Here is a 17,467-nt window from a genome sequence, read left to right on the forward strand (position 1 = left end):
GTGAAACAATTCATATGATGCAGCTTGTCATGGGCTGAGTCCAATATTGAATTTTCCATATTTGCCCATCCCCACACGCCTTCAAAACAAGTCTCTTCCCCATCACCTCCATGCTTACTCTGTGATGTTGTATTCTTTGGAGCACAACTGATCACTTCCATCGCAGTTAAAAGCATAGCCAAAACTGCATTCTTCCACCTCCATAATGTCAGTGGGATGCATTCAGATCTGCTCCTGACACACTGCATTGCTATGGTCTTGCTGTTGCCCACAACTACCTCACCTAGAACAGTGGTGCCAGTCTTCATTTGCTTTGTGGTACAAATGTTGAGAAACGTCCAGAGGGTTCAGATTTGGGTATATTCTCATTTTTGGCCTGGAATCAATGGAATGCATGACTGAAACACTGTTACTGTTCCACTGGTTCCCGATAAACCAGAAGCCCTAATTTTATAAAAGACCTACAAACCTCTGGATTGTCATGCACCCAACATTCTATTAAATCTGCTACTCCCATACCAACCGACCGACCAACCAACCCAGAAGCCTTGTTTAGCAGACCAGAATTGGCTAGCTCTCAATGCAAATATTTTGGTGCAAGATAATTCCACTTTGATGGATCTTCTCTAAGCAACACCCTTTCCGCCTTGAGGCAGACTTTAGAAAGTAGAATAGTATTTTGAAAAGTCCCTTTTTCTGCCAACCATATGGGTTGGCTCTCAAAATAGTCTTACTATGGTGTAGTCTTGTCCAGTAAACCTTGTGAACAAAAAATAATGCATTTTTCTAGGCCACATTTAAAATGTCTGTAAACTAGCTGCTCAACCTTCTCTTAACTTTTGTTCTTGTTTTTTTTCCAATAGAGAATATTAAGCCAAAGCACATTGTAAGCCATGATAGCTCGGACAGTGATGATGAATCACATGCACCTACAGGTAAAAGCTTGCATGTTTCCAGACACAGTTCATGCATCTCTTTATTAATCTTTAATATGTTTATTATCATTCGATCAACTGTTGATCTGCCCCTTTATATTGAAATTTAATTTCAGATATCCTCTTTTGTGGTAAAATCACTGAATGGCATATTAATGTTTGTGTTTTGAGCTCCTTGTCAATTGACTCTTAGACGTTTTGTTACTGGTTTTTATCCATTATTTCGCTGCCATTTACAGGTCTCTGGGGAATTTGAAAGGTGCTGAGGGCATTGGGTTAGTGGGAAGAGGGGGGGAAATGCAAGATAGCTTGTTGATGCGTGCAATTGGGTCAGTTGCAGGCTGTTTTTTGGTTAAGGTCATGGAGGCATATTTGTCCAGAGGGGAAGCCTTGTGTGATTGTGATGGTTTGCCCTGAACTCATATATGTAATTTGTGGTATAGCGTTCTGTTTGTGATTGGTTAGGGGGGGGGTAATGGCCTATTCAGCATGTGTACAGTGCTTTTTAACTCAGCAGTTAAGAATGTTTGTGAAGGTGGAGCCTAGTAGAGAACTCGCTTGGTTCTTGAAGCGGCCATCTGGTCTGACATCTTTGCAGTGTTGTCCTTGGGTGACCTCTGGGTAGTGGTGCTCTTTAGGTCAGGCTGTGAGGGGGTGTCCTGAGGAACCCTTGTGTGGATTGGTGTATTTGGCAACCAACAGTGTGCAGTAACTGTTCCGGAATCGGAGAAGTCAAAATATGGCGGAGGGGGAAGACTTACTCAACAGACAGCTGTGGCTACCAAGTAGAAAGTGATGAAATGACTTGCAGTACGGACACGGAAAAGCAAATCACAAAGGGCAGATTCCTGGTGGGGTCTGTAGGAGCAACTCATGGTCAGCAAGGTCAGTGTGATATGTAGGAGCACATTTTAGGATTTTCAGTGGGACATTTGGGAGTCAAGAAAAAATATATATATATTACACAGCCACGGTAGTGGCCGTGTAGTTATGGTTAAGTTGCTATTTCCATAGGAAGAGCACTTTTTGGGCGGCTTATAACTCTGCTCCCTCTGGACGAATCCTCACCAAACTTTGCAAAAACGGTATATGGGCCACTCTGCAAAGTTTGGTGATGTTTGGTCCGGGGAGGGGGGTGAGTTATAGGGGTGGTCCCAAAACATCTTTTTTCCCCATAGACTGAATGGGGGAAAAACTTTGCGCACGCCTTCAGGCCAAACCGCTGGACGGATTTTCACCAAATTTGCGGCTGGGGCAGGGGCTTGGTCCCGAAAGCGTACTTTTGTAAATTTGGTGACAATTCGTCCAGTAGTTTTCTTTAAAACAACCAAAAAGTAGGTCTAGAAAATGTGATATCTATGTCCGCTCCGCTGTCACACTTCCCTGTTCGCTCCGCGGACAAGATAACGATTGGCTAAGGGGCTGGCGTCATGACCGCGGACAGGCGACGTCTTTGCCGATTGGCTGGAGTGAGGCGTGATGTGCGTCAGATTGTTTGGATGCGCCCGACATCTTGGATCCGCCGACAGCGCGGCGGCGACCACAGGCGAAATGCTGTTTTTCGGAAACTGTTTTGGTGTGTCAGAGTTCGTGGGGAGGTTCAGAGAGTAAGAGATGGGTGAAATACTGTATTTGTTTAGGCGGCAGGTGTTAATGATGTATTCCATATGCCCGCCTTGTCTGGGATGTTTGTAAGTACTGAAAATGAGGGGGTATCATAAGGATAGTACTTCAGTCCGTGGTGTGCGCAGGCAACTTGAAACTGTTCCAAGGACACGCGTGGTGTTAGCGAACATTAAAATTGAGTACATGCCGTAGTTGCATTTTTTTTTCTATGGGTGTGCTATTGATTTATACGGCGACATTGGTGTGATATGCTGCGGTGGTTGTGGCCAGGTCATAGTCTTGGGTGCATGGCCGTAGGCCGTAGGCCATACTCCCAAGACGCTAGGCCCTGGCCACAACCACCTCAGCATATCACAGCAATAGATACACCCGTAGTATCGAACATCAATCAGGTGGTTGTGGGGAGGGCCAACAGTCTTGGGTGCATGGCCGAAGGCTATGCACCCAAGACGAAAACTATACGTAGTGAAATTACAAGCCACAATGAGTGCGATATGCTGTGGTGGTTCTGGGCAGGAGCTTGAGTCTTGGGTGCATGGTCGAAGGCCATGCACCTAAGAACGAAGTTATAATCACTAAAGTTATAAGCCAACATGGGTTTTATACAGTGCGGTGGTTGTGGGCAGGACATAGAGTTTTGGGTACATGGCTGCAGGCCGTAGACCATACACCCAAGAGTGTAGACCCTGCCCACAATCACTGCAGCATATCACATTCATGCATCACACCCATACAATCGATTATGTATCTGCTAGGTGTGGGCAGGGCCTAGAGTCCTCAGTGCAAATTGAGTACATGCTACAGTTAAAATGTTTCATTCGAGGGGATTGGGTCCTCCGACGTATTCCATATCTAAATGTCCACAGCAGAGCTGTGGACATTACCTGTCATAGATATGGAATACGTCTTCGGACCATCCCATTGAAAGAACGTTACCAGGTAAGAAAGTAACTTGTTCTTCTATGGGTGTGCTAAGGATTTATAAGCCACCATGGGTGTAATATGCTGTGGTGGTTGTGGCCAGGGCCTAGAGTCTTGGGTGCATGGCTGTAGGCCATACTTCCAAGACTCTAGGCCCTGGCCACAACCACCACAGCATATCGCAGCCATGGATACACCCGTAGTATCGCTTATCGATCAGATGGTTGTGGGGAGCGTGTACAGTCTTGGGTGCATGGCCAAAGGCCATGCACCCAAGAACAAAGTTATAAGCACTGGAGTTATAAGCCACTATGGGTTTTATTTACTGCACACCCATACACTCAAATGTCTATGGCCTTACATCCAAGACTCTAGGCTCTGGCCACAACCACTGCAGCATATCACAGCTATAGATACATGCGTAGTATCAAACATCAATCAGGTGGTTGTGGGGAGGGCCTAGAGTCTTGGGTGCATGGCCGAAGGTCATTTTCCCAAGAACAAAGTTATAAGAACTAAAGTTATAAGCCAACATGGGTTTTATATACTGCACACTTATCGCTTCAAATATCTGTGGCCATACATACAAGACTCCAGGCCCTGGCCAGAACAATCCCAGCATATCACAGCAGTAGCTACACCCGTAGTATCGAATATCAATCTGGTGGTTGTGGGGAGGGCCTAGAGTCTTGGGTGCATGGCCGCAGATATAAAAATATCCTTTTTTAATTTCTGTGATAAAAGAAAAGAGCATGTTAGTGTTTGTATTTTATAAAGACTTATTACATTGTACAATAGACATTTTAGCTTTTTTTTAACCCTCATTTAGTTTAAAAACCAGTGTACTGTGCATTTTGCTCAGTTTCTGTGTTTGTTTTTCAAATCCTTGGGTCTGGGGGAAAAGAAATCCTTGTCGGATTTAAAAAAAGCCTTTCTTTGCTATGCAACAAACTATTTCTTTGTTTCCTTTGAGTGTTTACTTGTTGTTTCTGATTAATGTTATGTATGTTGGCTTGTTGCAGATTTTTTAAACAGTTAGATACCGGTTGGCGTATTCTAACTGTTTATAGTGTTTTACTTGAACTTTTTGTTATTGTTGATGTACATATTAGTTATTAAAGTTTGGCTTTAAGAAAATTAAATACGCATTTGTACGATTAGCTGGCAATCTCTGCTTTACGGTAATGGTACTATCTTTACATTCAACCCATCCACATTTCTTTTTAATATATGCAGTGTAGTGACCTGCATTGTTTGTGGCTCCTGCGTGGTAGATTATACCTATTGTTGTAAAGGTTTTCTTACCAAGTGACACTTGACCGTGTGTGAATCCAGTCAGCTTGCAGTTGTTTTTGGTACCATCTGCATTGTACCGTAGATGCATAAGTATTATGTAGTTACTATGTGTTTGTATCAGTAAGGTGGAGCGATTATCTGAATTGCACATAGTACATAATCGGCCATGGTTTGCATTCTGTAGAAGTTGCTGAAATGGAATGGATTCACAATTAGGTATGGATACATACACAAATCGCTCATTTTGGATTTGTTCCTGTGTCAAATTGTTAGAGGTTACAGAGAGTGCATGTATGTTTCCACATGTATGAAATCTGCAAGATTTCATTTATAGGTATGTTTTTGATTTCCAGTACTTGTAGTAAGTGCATTAGAAATTCTTGTGGATCTTCTTGTGAGTTTATAGTGAATCTCAACCATTCCAGCAGAGTAGTCCAATTCTTGTCTTATTCCGTGAACACTATATGTGTTGTCAGGATTGTGTGTCGCGTTTCTATGAAGGACTAACATTTGCAAACACAATTGGTCTGTACTGTGTAAGTAAATATTGTTAACAATTGGTGGCAATTGAAATAGAATATTCATTGCTACATTTGCATAGCAACTTAAAGCAGTTTCATTTGAAAATTTGAATGGACCAGCTAGTTCTGTCTCTGAGTGATTTTTTCAGAGTTTCTGTTGCTTCTTTGAAGAAGTACCTGATTTACTTTCCCCAATAGGTTCTTCTTTGCTTGTGGTAATTGATGAAGTTTCAGATTCTTTTGTTTTCTTTGAAGGATTTGCCGTCAGATTCTGTTGTATTTCTGTTTTAATTCGTTTTCTTTTACCACGTTTTCCTTTTTCTGGAACAGGATATGATTTCAGATGGGGGGTGTACAGTGAACGCAGTCTATTGTATTCTAAAATGCAAGGAATATCAGCGTTCAGTTTACTTGCATCAAAGTTCATTAGAAATAGACTGTCACGTGTACGTAAGCATGATAGTGCTACGTAGCTCATGCCTTCTTTAACGACTGTTTCCTATATCATTCAATGCTTTGTCTAGGGTAAGACCTTGGGATTTATGTATGGTGACTGCATATGCAAGAGTTAGAGAAAATTGTTCTCTACGTACATACATGTCTTTGAAGAGAAGGAATCGAGCTGAGCGCCCTATCCTTTTCACTTCTGAAAGTTTGTCAAAGCGAATATTGACAAACTGAATGTGGTTGTCACGTGGGTATGTTTGAAAGCCAACAACTGTACCCAGTGCCCCATTAACTAGCCCTAGCTCCACGTCAAGGTTACGTTTAAGCATTACTCTACAATTTAAGGATAATTTTAATATTTTTTCCAACCCAGCTGTGTTGGAGATTGAGTTTTCTAAGGTATTTAGTCTTATTGTGGCTTGCTCACACATGGGTAGTGTCATACCATGTACGTCTAGTTTGTCTGTGGAGCAAATTTCCATTATTGGTTGCATTTCTTTTTTTAACATTGTTTCATTGAATTTGAAACAGCTTGCAAGAGTTGGCATTCAGGCCATACAATTGACATTTTTGTGCGCTAATTGTTCCATAACATCAGTAGCACATGCGTTATCGCCATAAAGTGCATGAATGTGCCGGTTTTTCAATATTGCTTGAGCTTCTTGAGATAGTACACCAACTCTAATACTTTTTAAAATGTTGGCGTAAGTGAGATCTGCAGATTGACGCATGTTTTCTGTTAATTCTCTGTATTGGAAATGTTGCCAAAGGTTCACATTTCCTATGCTGCCAACAGTTTTACAGCAGAGTTTTTGTCCGAAGGATTTAAAAATAGGTTCACCTTTCACTGGTGTCAATTGTAGAAGATCTCCGAAAACGATAATGTGTTTCCCTGCAAACAGATCTTCGTAGTTTGTTTTAAGTACTTCTTGCAATCTGAGGTGAATCAAAGCCAACATTAGGTTGGAGACCATGCTCACTTCATCTATTAGTAGCATTTTCATTTGTTTTAATACTCTGCGTAGTTCCATTGCAGCTTCTGCAGAAGGTTTTTAATAGTCTAATTTGTTTTGGTGTTCTACTGGAAGGAGTAGTAATCGGTGTAAAGTGACACCGCCTATGTTGTAGGCAGCTAAACCTGTGGGGGCAGTTACAACAGCTGACAGTTTGTTGTTTGTCAATTGTTGAAGGAACTTGCTGATGATTTTGATTGAGAATGTTTTTCCTGACCCAGCTTCACCACTGACGTACAGCAGTATAGGTTTGTAATTTTGGCAGGTACATTCTTTATTTTCGTGTTGTACACCATGTGCAATTTCTTTTTACTTCTTCAAAAATGGTGTGCTTATCTTTGTTAAGTTTTGATTGTAGTACAGTTAAGTCTTCTACATTTTCTTCATAGTGACACATGGTGTTTTACACTTATGTCATAGCTAATTCTACCTCATTTACTATTAGTGGCTGTCCTAGTGGATCTTGACTTCCTGTTACAGAAGGTTGACTACTGTCGGAAGTGTCCTTATCTAGTTGGGCCTGAAGTTCTTCTTTGTGTTGCTGTTCATTGTGAAACATTGTTTTGTACTGGGTAAAGTTCACATCAGTGATAGTGCTTTCATTTGCTTTGAAAGCATCTTCATAGCAGTCATAGTTATCTAGTATCTCTTCCTCTTTTCTCCATGATTTAAAAAGTTGTAGCAGGGACATGTAATATAGTTATTTCTGTTGAGGAGTTTTTAATGACAATTTGACATGATTAATTAAGCTTCGTTTTGCTAAGTTTCACTAAGCTGCCTTCACAATCTGTCACTCTATATCTACCTTTGCTTTCATCAGGTTTTATATTATTTTTGTATGCAAAGTTTTGAGCTATGTGGTATAGACACAAGGTTTCCAAAGTGGTACTCCTGTTCGGATAGTTTGTGTCCAGTAGATTGTTTTTTAAAATGTCTTGGCTGTTGGGATCATTTCTGGCAATGGTTTCTATGTCCTCATATGATTTCAGAACTCTTTTTCTAGATTTAGCAGGACCAAGACTTAGCCATACTATGTTTTCTGATTTTCCATACAAAGCAGTACCGATATGCCGCTTCATAGGCGCCACATTCTCTATGAGAGAGCTTTTTTATGCCTAGGGTGTACAATTTCTGAGATAGTGTTTTGTCTGATGATAGGTAATTCCAGAGGTCTTGAAGCTCTGTTTATTCTGCTTTTGTTAAGTAGGCTGTAACATATTGTGCAACTGCAGTGGAATTGTCTGCAGTGTACTGCACATCTGTTTGCTTTCCATAAGAGGGCAATGATTGCATTGTAATCATTGATATATTTTGATTCTTCTGTTCTTTTATGTAATACGTGTTCTTAGGTGATTTACCTTTAACACTATGTCGAACTGAAGACATGAAGTTGTTCACTTCACCTGTTTCTGTAACTGGTCTAGGGAAACCAAAGCGGCATTTGGTGTAGTATTTCACTTTGCTTTTGTATTTGCAACGACAATGTTTGCCACATTTGTGTCTTTGAAATTGTAAAATCTGTCCATGAAGGTCACTATGTGTCCGTTGTGAAGGGATTTCACAAGTGACATATTTTTGGATAAACTGCAAAACAGTGGCATAACTGTCCTGACCAAATTTAGGTGCACCTTTGATCCATAAAAGCATGTGAACATGTGGTGCTCCTCTGGCTTGGTATTCTTTTCTCCAAAAAGAAGTGTTGCACTTCTCCGAGGGGAGGAACAGTTTTATTACAAATAAAGTGTAGCATAGCAATGAAATGATGATGGAAATATCTTGACACATTAACAGGATCTAGAGAGCAAAGTTCTCCAGGTCTTAGTATATCTATGTTGGTTTTGTTGTTGTTTGATATGCGTAGGAACTCATGTAAATCTTCACATGCGTACTCTGCACAACTTAATGTAACAAACCAAGTGGGTGGTCCAAGGTTTCTGATCATACAACGTACATCTCTGTGCCGTCGGAACCAGTATTCTTTCGTACCACGCATGTTTGCAAACAGATTTGTTCTACTTCATTGTAAAACCTCATCTTTTTCTTGAACTTTTTGTATTAATTGTGTAGCTGACATATTTTGAAAGTGGGTTCCAGATTTCAATGTGTGTGCAACTCCGGAACATAGGGTTGCTAATTCACTTTCAAAGAGTAGGTGGAATAGACAAAATGTGGATCTTGAGAATACATTCGTAATGAGCGGTATTCTGATGCCGTAATCTGAGTGGGTCTATCATCGTATCTTCCACCTTTGCCAGTAGGAAATAGCAGTGGAAAAGCACGAGCTTCTATACTTTTTTCCCATATGCTCTTTGGTGACCCTTTGGTTGGTCGCATTTGGTAAGTTTCTAGTGCATCATCTATGCTCTCATTAAAGTGCAATGGATACATTGTGTAATGCTCCAAAAGAGTGGATACTGCAGCAGGATCCAGCAGTTCAAATTGACCAGTTTCTGATGACTCTTGAATTATTTCAGTTGTTTCCCTTAAGCTTTCTTCAATATTTATTTCTTTGTAGTATTCGTTATTGTCTTTCAGATATTGCAAGGCTTGTCTAACTTTATGTAAGTCCACCAGTTGTTGCCAAATTTTTTTGTCTTTTGTTGGTACACCATTTACTAAGACAATTAAAGAATGCTCTATTGGACGTTGCACTCCTAGAGTGTGCACATTTTCTGTCAGATATAATGGCAAATAAACTACTTTGCCACAAATGCCTTTTACCAATTCAGAGGGAGGTAATTTTGCTGTTTTTGGTTGAAGGCATATTATTGCTTGAAATGGTGAACTGTTTGAATTATGATGCTCTCATACAAATTGAGTTGTTGCAGGGGTTTTGGTAGTGGGAATAATTCCAAATTATTTGTGATAGCACGTGAAGGAGTTTGGTTGTTGTCCAGTTTTGTAGTGCAGTAACTGCAACATATTAGGGGTTCACTTATTTGGTATTTGTTTTCTGCTAAAAGGTAAAGAGCTAATTCAAACCATTTGGAATCTTCATTGTCTTCTATTTTGTATGTTACATCTATAGCTTTTGTGTTCCTTTTTGTAAAATGTTCTGCGGCAACACTCACACACATGGTTTGTTACTTCTGCCGATTTACTTTTAAATGTTAGTATTTCTTTTTTGTATGTGTGTAATAGAAGGTTGCTATGTGCAGAATTGTTGCTAGTCTGTTCTAAAACTATTGCATTTTGTAAGTGGCTTTCATTTCCGAAATATTTTCTCTGGATACGGTCGATTTCTTCTTGTAGGTATTTGGGTGTACCATGTAGAAGAGTGTTATTTAAATTGGCCAATTCTAAAGCTGAACTTTTAGCATAGTACAGTTTGTACACTAGATTTCTTACACTTGAATGATGTATTGATATTCTTTTGATATCATGGAAGGTGCTTTTGCAAATAGGTCCTGAAATGCAGGCTAATGAATGTCCTTGTAGTCCTGTGTATTTGCGCACTGGACAGATATCCATATTTTGCAACACTTTCATTTTGATTTTGTCTTTACCTTTCACATACTGATTGAGGAACCGACGTAAAGATTTGAAAGATTTGTTAGGAATGTTACACATTGACGTGAACGGCCATTTGTATACTGGACGGTCTGGTTCAGTTGAATGGAGAGGGAATTCTGAGTTTTCAGGGGATACTTTTGTAAGCAGTGTTTCTTGTTGCATTATGGTATTATTGATTTTTTCATACCCTCGTCCACTGCTATGGATGGCAATTGTGTTTGTTTGATTTTGTTTGTATGCTTCTTCATTAAAATATGGTTCTGTGGTTGTTGTGTTACTCCATTCACCTCCACAAATATTTAAGAAGTTATTTTTGTTGACATAACGTTTATTGAGAAGTTTCTTTTGTAGTTTAATACTTAGTTTTGTTAGTGGTTTAATCCTATTTAACACTAAAATAAATAACTTCCTTTTGAGAAGGATTGCACTGTCTACGAGAGCTTGTAGGATTAATTTTCTACGGTAGGTTTTTAGGGTTGAGGATGATTTTGCTCCTCTTCTTATTACATTCTGAAGGACTCTGTGGTGAAACATTTTTGCTAAAATACTTTTTTTACTATGGGTTCTTGTTACTATATCAGGATTCATAGGAGCATTGTTAGCAGTGGTGGTAGCTGATTTTTTTTTTTAAAGCGTTTTCGAGGGGATTGGGTCCTCCGACGTATTCCATATCTATGACATGTAATCACCACAGCTGTGCTGCTTCGGAAACTTTTTTCTGCGTCCTGCGTCGATGCGCCGTCGTCGAGGACCTCCTCCGACGTCATCCGATGTGATAAGTAGGACGCACGACGCCCGTAGCCTCAGTTCCGTTTTTTCTGCGAAGGTGTTGCTTTGTGAATCTCGGTTAACGCCTCGACTCTTTGGAGTTCTGTTCTTCTCGGTTCTTCGAACCTGTTCGTTTTTGTGAAAATCCTTCGTGTGAAGATGTCTTCTACTTCGTCTTCGACCCCACTTCAAGAAGTGCGGGGAGTGTGGGTCCAAGATGTCGGTGACGGACTCGCACGACGCCTGCCTCTGGTGCCTCGGGGAGGCTCACGACACGGATGACTATCGACTGCCAGTCGCTCACGTCCAAAGCCTTACGTGAACGTAAGAAGTTGTTGTCGTTAGGTCGGGTGTCCAAGCCCCGAAAGTCGAAGTCTGCGGGGCTTTCGACGGATGATTCGAGAGGAGACTCTCCGCGTCATCGTCAGAAGTCTCGTGGGTCTCCTTCTAGGAGTCGGTCTCGCCACTCCTCAGCCTCTTCGAGGCATTCTCGGAAGCGCTGACACCGGTCGTCTTCCAGATCCTCTTCGGAGGACTCTGCCCGGCACGTCGCTTACCCCACCAGCCGTGCAACACCGGAGGAATGGGCTTCCTTCGGGAAGAAAATGATGGCGATTCTCGTGTTGCAGGTTACTAAGCCGTCCGCGCCCCCGAGTGGGGTCGGTCGTGAGAGGTCGAGAGACACCGCTCGCAAGAGTGGTCGGCACGAGTCACGGGAGAGGTCCCGTTCAGACAAGGGGACTCGTTCTCGACGTACCCGTTCCAGGTCCCGGTCCTCGACGCGTTCGAGACCGTGTGCACCTGTGATGTCTTCGAGGAAGACATCGACGTCTGAGGCGTCGAGGGCGTCGACAGGCTTTCTCGAGGTTCGGGCTCCGAGGAAGTCGTCGAAGCCGTCGACGCTCAGGTCGTCAAAGGACACGCTCGGAGCTCCGGCTTCGAGGACTGTGTCGACGCCGCCGATGCTGGCGGCGCTGCATCTGACGTCGACGCCGATTTCCTCGACGCCGATCCTCTCTGCGCCGATGCCTGTTCTCTCGACGCTGGCACCGATTCAGTCGATGCCTTTCGTGCCGGAGGTACCCCGTGGCACGGGGGAACCCCCTAGGAAGGCTCTGGTTAAGAGCAAGCACTCTAGTGTGCCTTCTTTTCGCCACCTGGAATATATTTCAGAGGCGGATGAGGATTCTGATGGCCTGGTTCCTAGTCAGGTTCCAGATGAAATTGTCGCGGGTCATAGTCAGTTTGACGATTTGAGGCAGTCACTGCATGATGCCAGTGGACTGGACACCTCTCCGGAGGTGGAGTTTTGTAGGCCTGAGCCTGGCTCTCATGCCGATTCCTCGTACCGATGCCTTATGGCTAGGGTTTCTGAGTACTTGGGATGGTCTCCTCCCCCAGGGGAGTTTGTGCAGGATGATCTCACGGACATCCTTGATGTTGGTCCCCCAACTGACCCGGTACTGCCGTTCCATATGGCTTTACAGAGAAGGGTGGCGGCGGCTTGGACTGCTCCGGAGAGTCTCCCAGCGGTGGGCAGGTCCTTGTTGCGAAAATACCGTCCAGCCAGTAGCGACCCCTGCTACTTGACCAGGCCCCCCACTCCGGAGAGTTTGGTGGTGCAGGCGGCCACGGCCCCGGCAAAGCAGGCGTCGTACCCTACCATCCCTCCTGATAGGGACGACAAACGTTTTGATGGCTGGGCGAAGAAAGTGTTTTCTTCTGGTGGTATGGCGCTTCAGGCGGCCAACTCCATTTGTGCCTTGTCTCGTTTCACACACACTCTGTGGAACTGTGTTGCCTTAGCGGCTGAACATATTCCCGAAGGGGACGAACGGGATGGTTTCCTTGCTATGGTCCAGTATGGTAAGGATGCCATGTGTGAGTCCGTTCAGTCGGGTTTGGACTTGGCTGAATGCGTCAGCAGGTCCATGGCGGCGAGCACCCGGATACGCAGGTTTGCGTGGTTGCGGAAGTCGGGTTTGCTCCTGATGTGCAGTCCCGGCTCCTCAACATGCCCTTTGACGGTGAACACCTTTTTGGCAGCAAGGCTGACGAGAGCCTTGCGAGGTTGCAGACCACAAAAGCTGCAGCGAAGGCGTTGGGCGCTGCAGTTCGCCAACCTCCGCCTTTTCGTCCTAGGGGACAGCAATGGAGGGGTGGTTCCTTTCGCTATTACTCGTCCTTCAGTAAAGCGAGAGGAGCTGGCAGTCAAAGAGGCCAACGCAGGGGTACCAGAGGTGGACAACAGGGTACCCGTGGTGCCAAGGCCGCTCGGGCAGTTGCCTCTTTGCCCTCAGGTAACGCCGCAGCCGCTACCTCTCAGTCATGAGGCCATGCCTCATGGTTCGCCGGTTGGGGGAAGGCTGGCGCAGCATCTTGTAGAGTAGCGTGCCATTACTTCAGATGTGTGGGTTCTGGAGATCAATACCCACAGCTACTGTCTTCCCTTTCGGCACAGGCCTCGCAACAATCCACCGGGGAACCTCTCTTTGCAGAGTCCGGATCCGCTCCTTACGCAGGAAATTCAAGCCCTGCTGGAGAAAGGCGCCATAGAACTGGTGCCTGTAGCGGAGAGGAACAAGGGATGGTATTCCCCTTATTTTTTGATTTCGAAGGAAGACGGGGGATTGAGACCCATCATGGACTTGCGCTGTTTGAACAAACTCCTAAGGAAGGACAAGTTCAAGATGGTTACTCTCTCTCAAGTCCTCCAGGCCCTTCAGCTTCAGGACTGGTTGGTGTCTCTCGACCTCAAGGATGCTTACTTCCATGTGCCGATCCATCCCAAGAACAAGAAGTAGGTTCGCGGTTGGCGACTCGCACTTTCAGTTTTGGGTCCTGCCGTTCGGATTGACCTCCGCCCGAGGGTTTTCACCAAGCTCATGGTGGTGGTGGCAGCGCATCTCAGGCAAGGGGTGGATTCACGTCTACCCCTACCTGGACGATTGGTTGATCAGGGGGAGCTCTCCCGAGCAGGTCCTGGATCATCTGTCCGTCACCTGCCACTCCCTTCACAGGCTGGGCTTCTCCCTCAATTTAAAGAAGTCCCATTTGACGCCAACACAGCGGCTCCAGTACATGGGAGCAGTGCTCGACACTTCGCTGGGGCAGTGTTTTCCTCCCCAGGTGAGGGCTCTTCACATTCAGCAGATGGTGCACAAGTTTCAACATGCCCAGACGCTCCCAGCGTTCGAGTTCTTGAGGTTGCTCGGCCTCATGGCATCCTGCATTCTTCTGGTGCCAGAGGCTCGCCTGCGGATGAGATCTTTGCAGTGGGCACTCAAGATGCAATGGTCGCAGTCCTCCGGCAGGATGTCGGACCCGGTTCAGGTGCCGCCCTCGGTCGCCCGGGACCTTCTGTGGTGGGCCGTAGAAGGCAACTTGATGAAGGGGGCTCCATTTTGGCTTCCCTGGCCGGAGGTGACGATCGTGATGGATGCATCCCTCACGGGATGGGGAGCTCATGCCAACGGGTTGACAGTCAGCGGTCGTTGGTCTCCGTCGGAGTCCAGACTCCATATCAATCTGTTGGAGCTGAGGGCCGTCAGGCTAGCCCTGAAGGCTTTTCTGCCGACTGTGCGAGGAAAGAGTGTCCTGATCCTGACGGACAACACAGTGGCCATGCACTACCTCAACAAAAAGGGGGGGGGCAGGGTCACTTCCTCTGTGCAGGGAGGCGATGCAGCTCGAGTTCTGGGCCATCCAGCAGGAAGTTTCGATCTCGGCAGTTCATCTGGCCGGAGACGAAAACGTGACGGCGGACGCTCTGAGCAGGCAGAGCACGATCTCTCACGAGTGGGAGTTGGCTCAGGACATTCTCCTGGAGATTTTCGCCCTTTGGGGGACCCCTCAAGTGGATCTCTTCGCCTCCAGTGTCAACCGGAAGTGCGAAAGGTTTTGCTCGCGGGAATTTCCTCCAAAAGGAGCCTTAGGAGACGCGTTCGTGGTGGAGTGGTCATTCCCGCTGCTGTACGCGTTTCCTCCAGTCTGTCATCCCGCAAGTGCTGCGGAGGTTACGGAAGTTCGGTTCCCAGATGATCCTCATTGCTCCGGCGTGGGCTCGGAGGACGTGGTACCCGGACCTTCTCTACTTGTCCATCTGCCCTCCACGTCGTCTTCCCTACCTAGACGATCTTCTCTCACGGGAGGGGGGGGTCAGGTTCTCCATCCAGAGGTCAGATCCCTCAACCTTCACGCTTGGCTTCTGAAACTTTCAGGTATAAGGATTTGGACCTCCCTGAAGACGTGGTGGAGGTGTTGCTTTCGGCCCGAAGGCCAGCAATAAAGTCTCTGTACCGTTGCCGTAAGTTCTGCGACTGGTGCAGAGTTCAGAATGTGGATCCTTTTGCATGTGACATCCCCATGGTTCTGTCCTTTTTACTTTCTTTGGTCCACAGGGGCTTGCAAGTGGGTACCGTTAAAGGTTACCTGGCGGCGCTGTCCATCTTTAAACACTCGTCTGAAGAGTGTTCTTACTTTAAAATCCCTTTAATTTCATAGTTTCTGAAAGGGCTCACTAATGTGTTCCCTCCGTCACCTTTCCTAGTGCCTGGTTGGGATTTAAACCTTGTTCTTAAGTTTCTTAAGTTTGAGCCTTTACATTATTGTCCTTTGAGGCTGTTAACTCTGAAAACTGTGTTTTTAGTTGCGGTTACTTCCGCTCGCAGAGTGAGTGAGTTACAGGCACTCTCAGTTAAGCCATCCTTTACTGTATTTCACAAGCACAGGGTTGTCCTTAGAGTTCGTCCTTCTTTTCTCCCGAAGGTAGTGACAGAATTTCATTTGGCCCAGAAGATTGTTCTTCCGGCATTCTATCCTCCTCCGCATCCTGGTAAGGAAGAGGAGAGGCTCCATAGGCTTGACCCTAGGAGAGCTTTAAGTTTTTATGTTTCACGCAAGTCCCGGGTCAGAGTGGACGATCAACTCTTTATTGGTTACACTGGAAAGCGTTTGGGGCTGGGGCAAGCTGTGACGAAACAGATTTTGTCTCGCTGGATTATTTTGGCCATCTCGGAGTGTTACCGCTTGGCGGGTAAGGACCCACCGGCTGGCTTGCGGGCCCATTCTACCAGGGGTATGGCTGCATCTACTGCCCTGCAGAGGGGTGTTCCTATTCACAACATCTGTGATGCAGCCACCTGGGCTTCAGTACATATATTTTTACGTCACTATTCCCTCGATTCCATCCGAGGACAGGATCTGGCCTTTGGCAAGGCGGTCCTTTGCTCTGCTATTTGATTGGCAATTCTAAATTTTGATTCTAAATTCTTTCCCTCCTCCTTGCTCTGGTACTGCTTTGGGAGTCTGTCATAGATATGGAATACGTCTTAGGACCCAATCCCCTCGAAGAACAAGTTACTTTCTTACCTGGTAACGTTCTTTCGATGGGATTGTCCGACGACGTATTCTATATCGCTCCCTCCCTGCCTTCCCCGCTGCAGAATTTCTTTTGCGATTGCAGCTTACGTTCCGCAAGGCTTTGTGTCTGACTGGCAGTTGACTAATGTCACACGTTCTGGGGGAAAAAACTACAACTGAGGCTACGGGCGTTGTGCTTCCTACTTATCACATTGGATGACGTCGGAGGAGGTCCTCGACGACGGTGTATCGACGTCATCGACGCAGGACGCAGAAAAAAGTTTCCGAAGCAGCACAGCTGTGGTGATTACATGTCATAGATATGGAATACGTCGTTGGACCATCCCATCGAAAGAACGTTACCAGGTAAGAAAGTAACTTGTCTTTCTGTTTCGTTCCACATTTTGATAGAGGAGCCAAAGTTTCGGTAGTTGAAGCTTCCTTTGTTTCGCTAAATGACTGTATGAGCTGTTTTGTTCCAACGTTCTCTACAAACTCTGCTAGAGATGGATGCTTACTTTGGACACTTTTATTTTCATTTGCTCTATTTCTGCGTTCCTTTCTAAGGACTTGCTTTTTGGTAGGCATTCTTAAGTCATGGTTTGGTCTGTTGTACAATGTATGTATGCTGTGTGCATGCGTGCATGAGTTTGATGGGGAAGCTGTTTGTGGTCGTGTGTGATTGTGCATTGGGCAGTTACAATGAGTTGGGAAGGTTATTTTTCTGTTTGTATATCAATACACTGTGCTTCAGATGAGAGTAGAAAGTGAGCTAGTGGTGAGGAGAAGCATTAATAGTAAACGTAATGGTATAAAATTAAAACAGCTATTTGTATTGTAGTACTAACATGCTAAGGCTTCTGTATGTTGTTTGTGTTTCAAAAACACAAGGATTTATGAGCAATTCTACCTGTTATTCTTTGTTTAATAAATGGGGATTTGTGGGTAGAATGGTTCAGAAATCAATGTTTTGTTTTTTTTTGGTGCGCAAATTACATAAATAACCCGCACAGTCTGTTTGAGGAACAGTAAGAATATAAAGGTAGTACTGTACTTAATTTTTTTT

The 17,467-nt window shown here is 44.8% G+C and overlaps 1 protein-coding gene across 1 annotated transcript in view; it reads left to right on the forward strand.

Moving 5' to 3' along the window:
* The window catches only part of PLA2G4A (phospholipase A2 group IVA), a 2,090,704-nt gene that overhangs the window by 1,577,190 nt on the left and 496,047 nt on the right, over positions 1 to 17,467 (forward strand). The window contains exon 14 of the mRNA XM_069641387.1: positions 864 to 935. Within this exon, the coding sequence (XP_069497488.1) occupies positions 864 to 935 (72 nt within the window). The remainder of the gene's footprint in view (positions 1 to 863; positions 936 to 17,467) is intronic.

This window comes from Ambystoma mexicanum, chromosome 1q (genome assembly GCF_040938575.1).
Source record: "Ambystoma mexicanum isolate Mex_15411 chromosome 1q, UKY_AmexF1_1, whole genome shotgun sequence".
NCBI classification, from domain to species: domain Eukaryota; kingdom Metazoa; phylum Chordata; class Amphibia; order Caudata; family Ambystomatidae; genus Ambystoma; species Ambystoma mexicanum.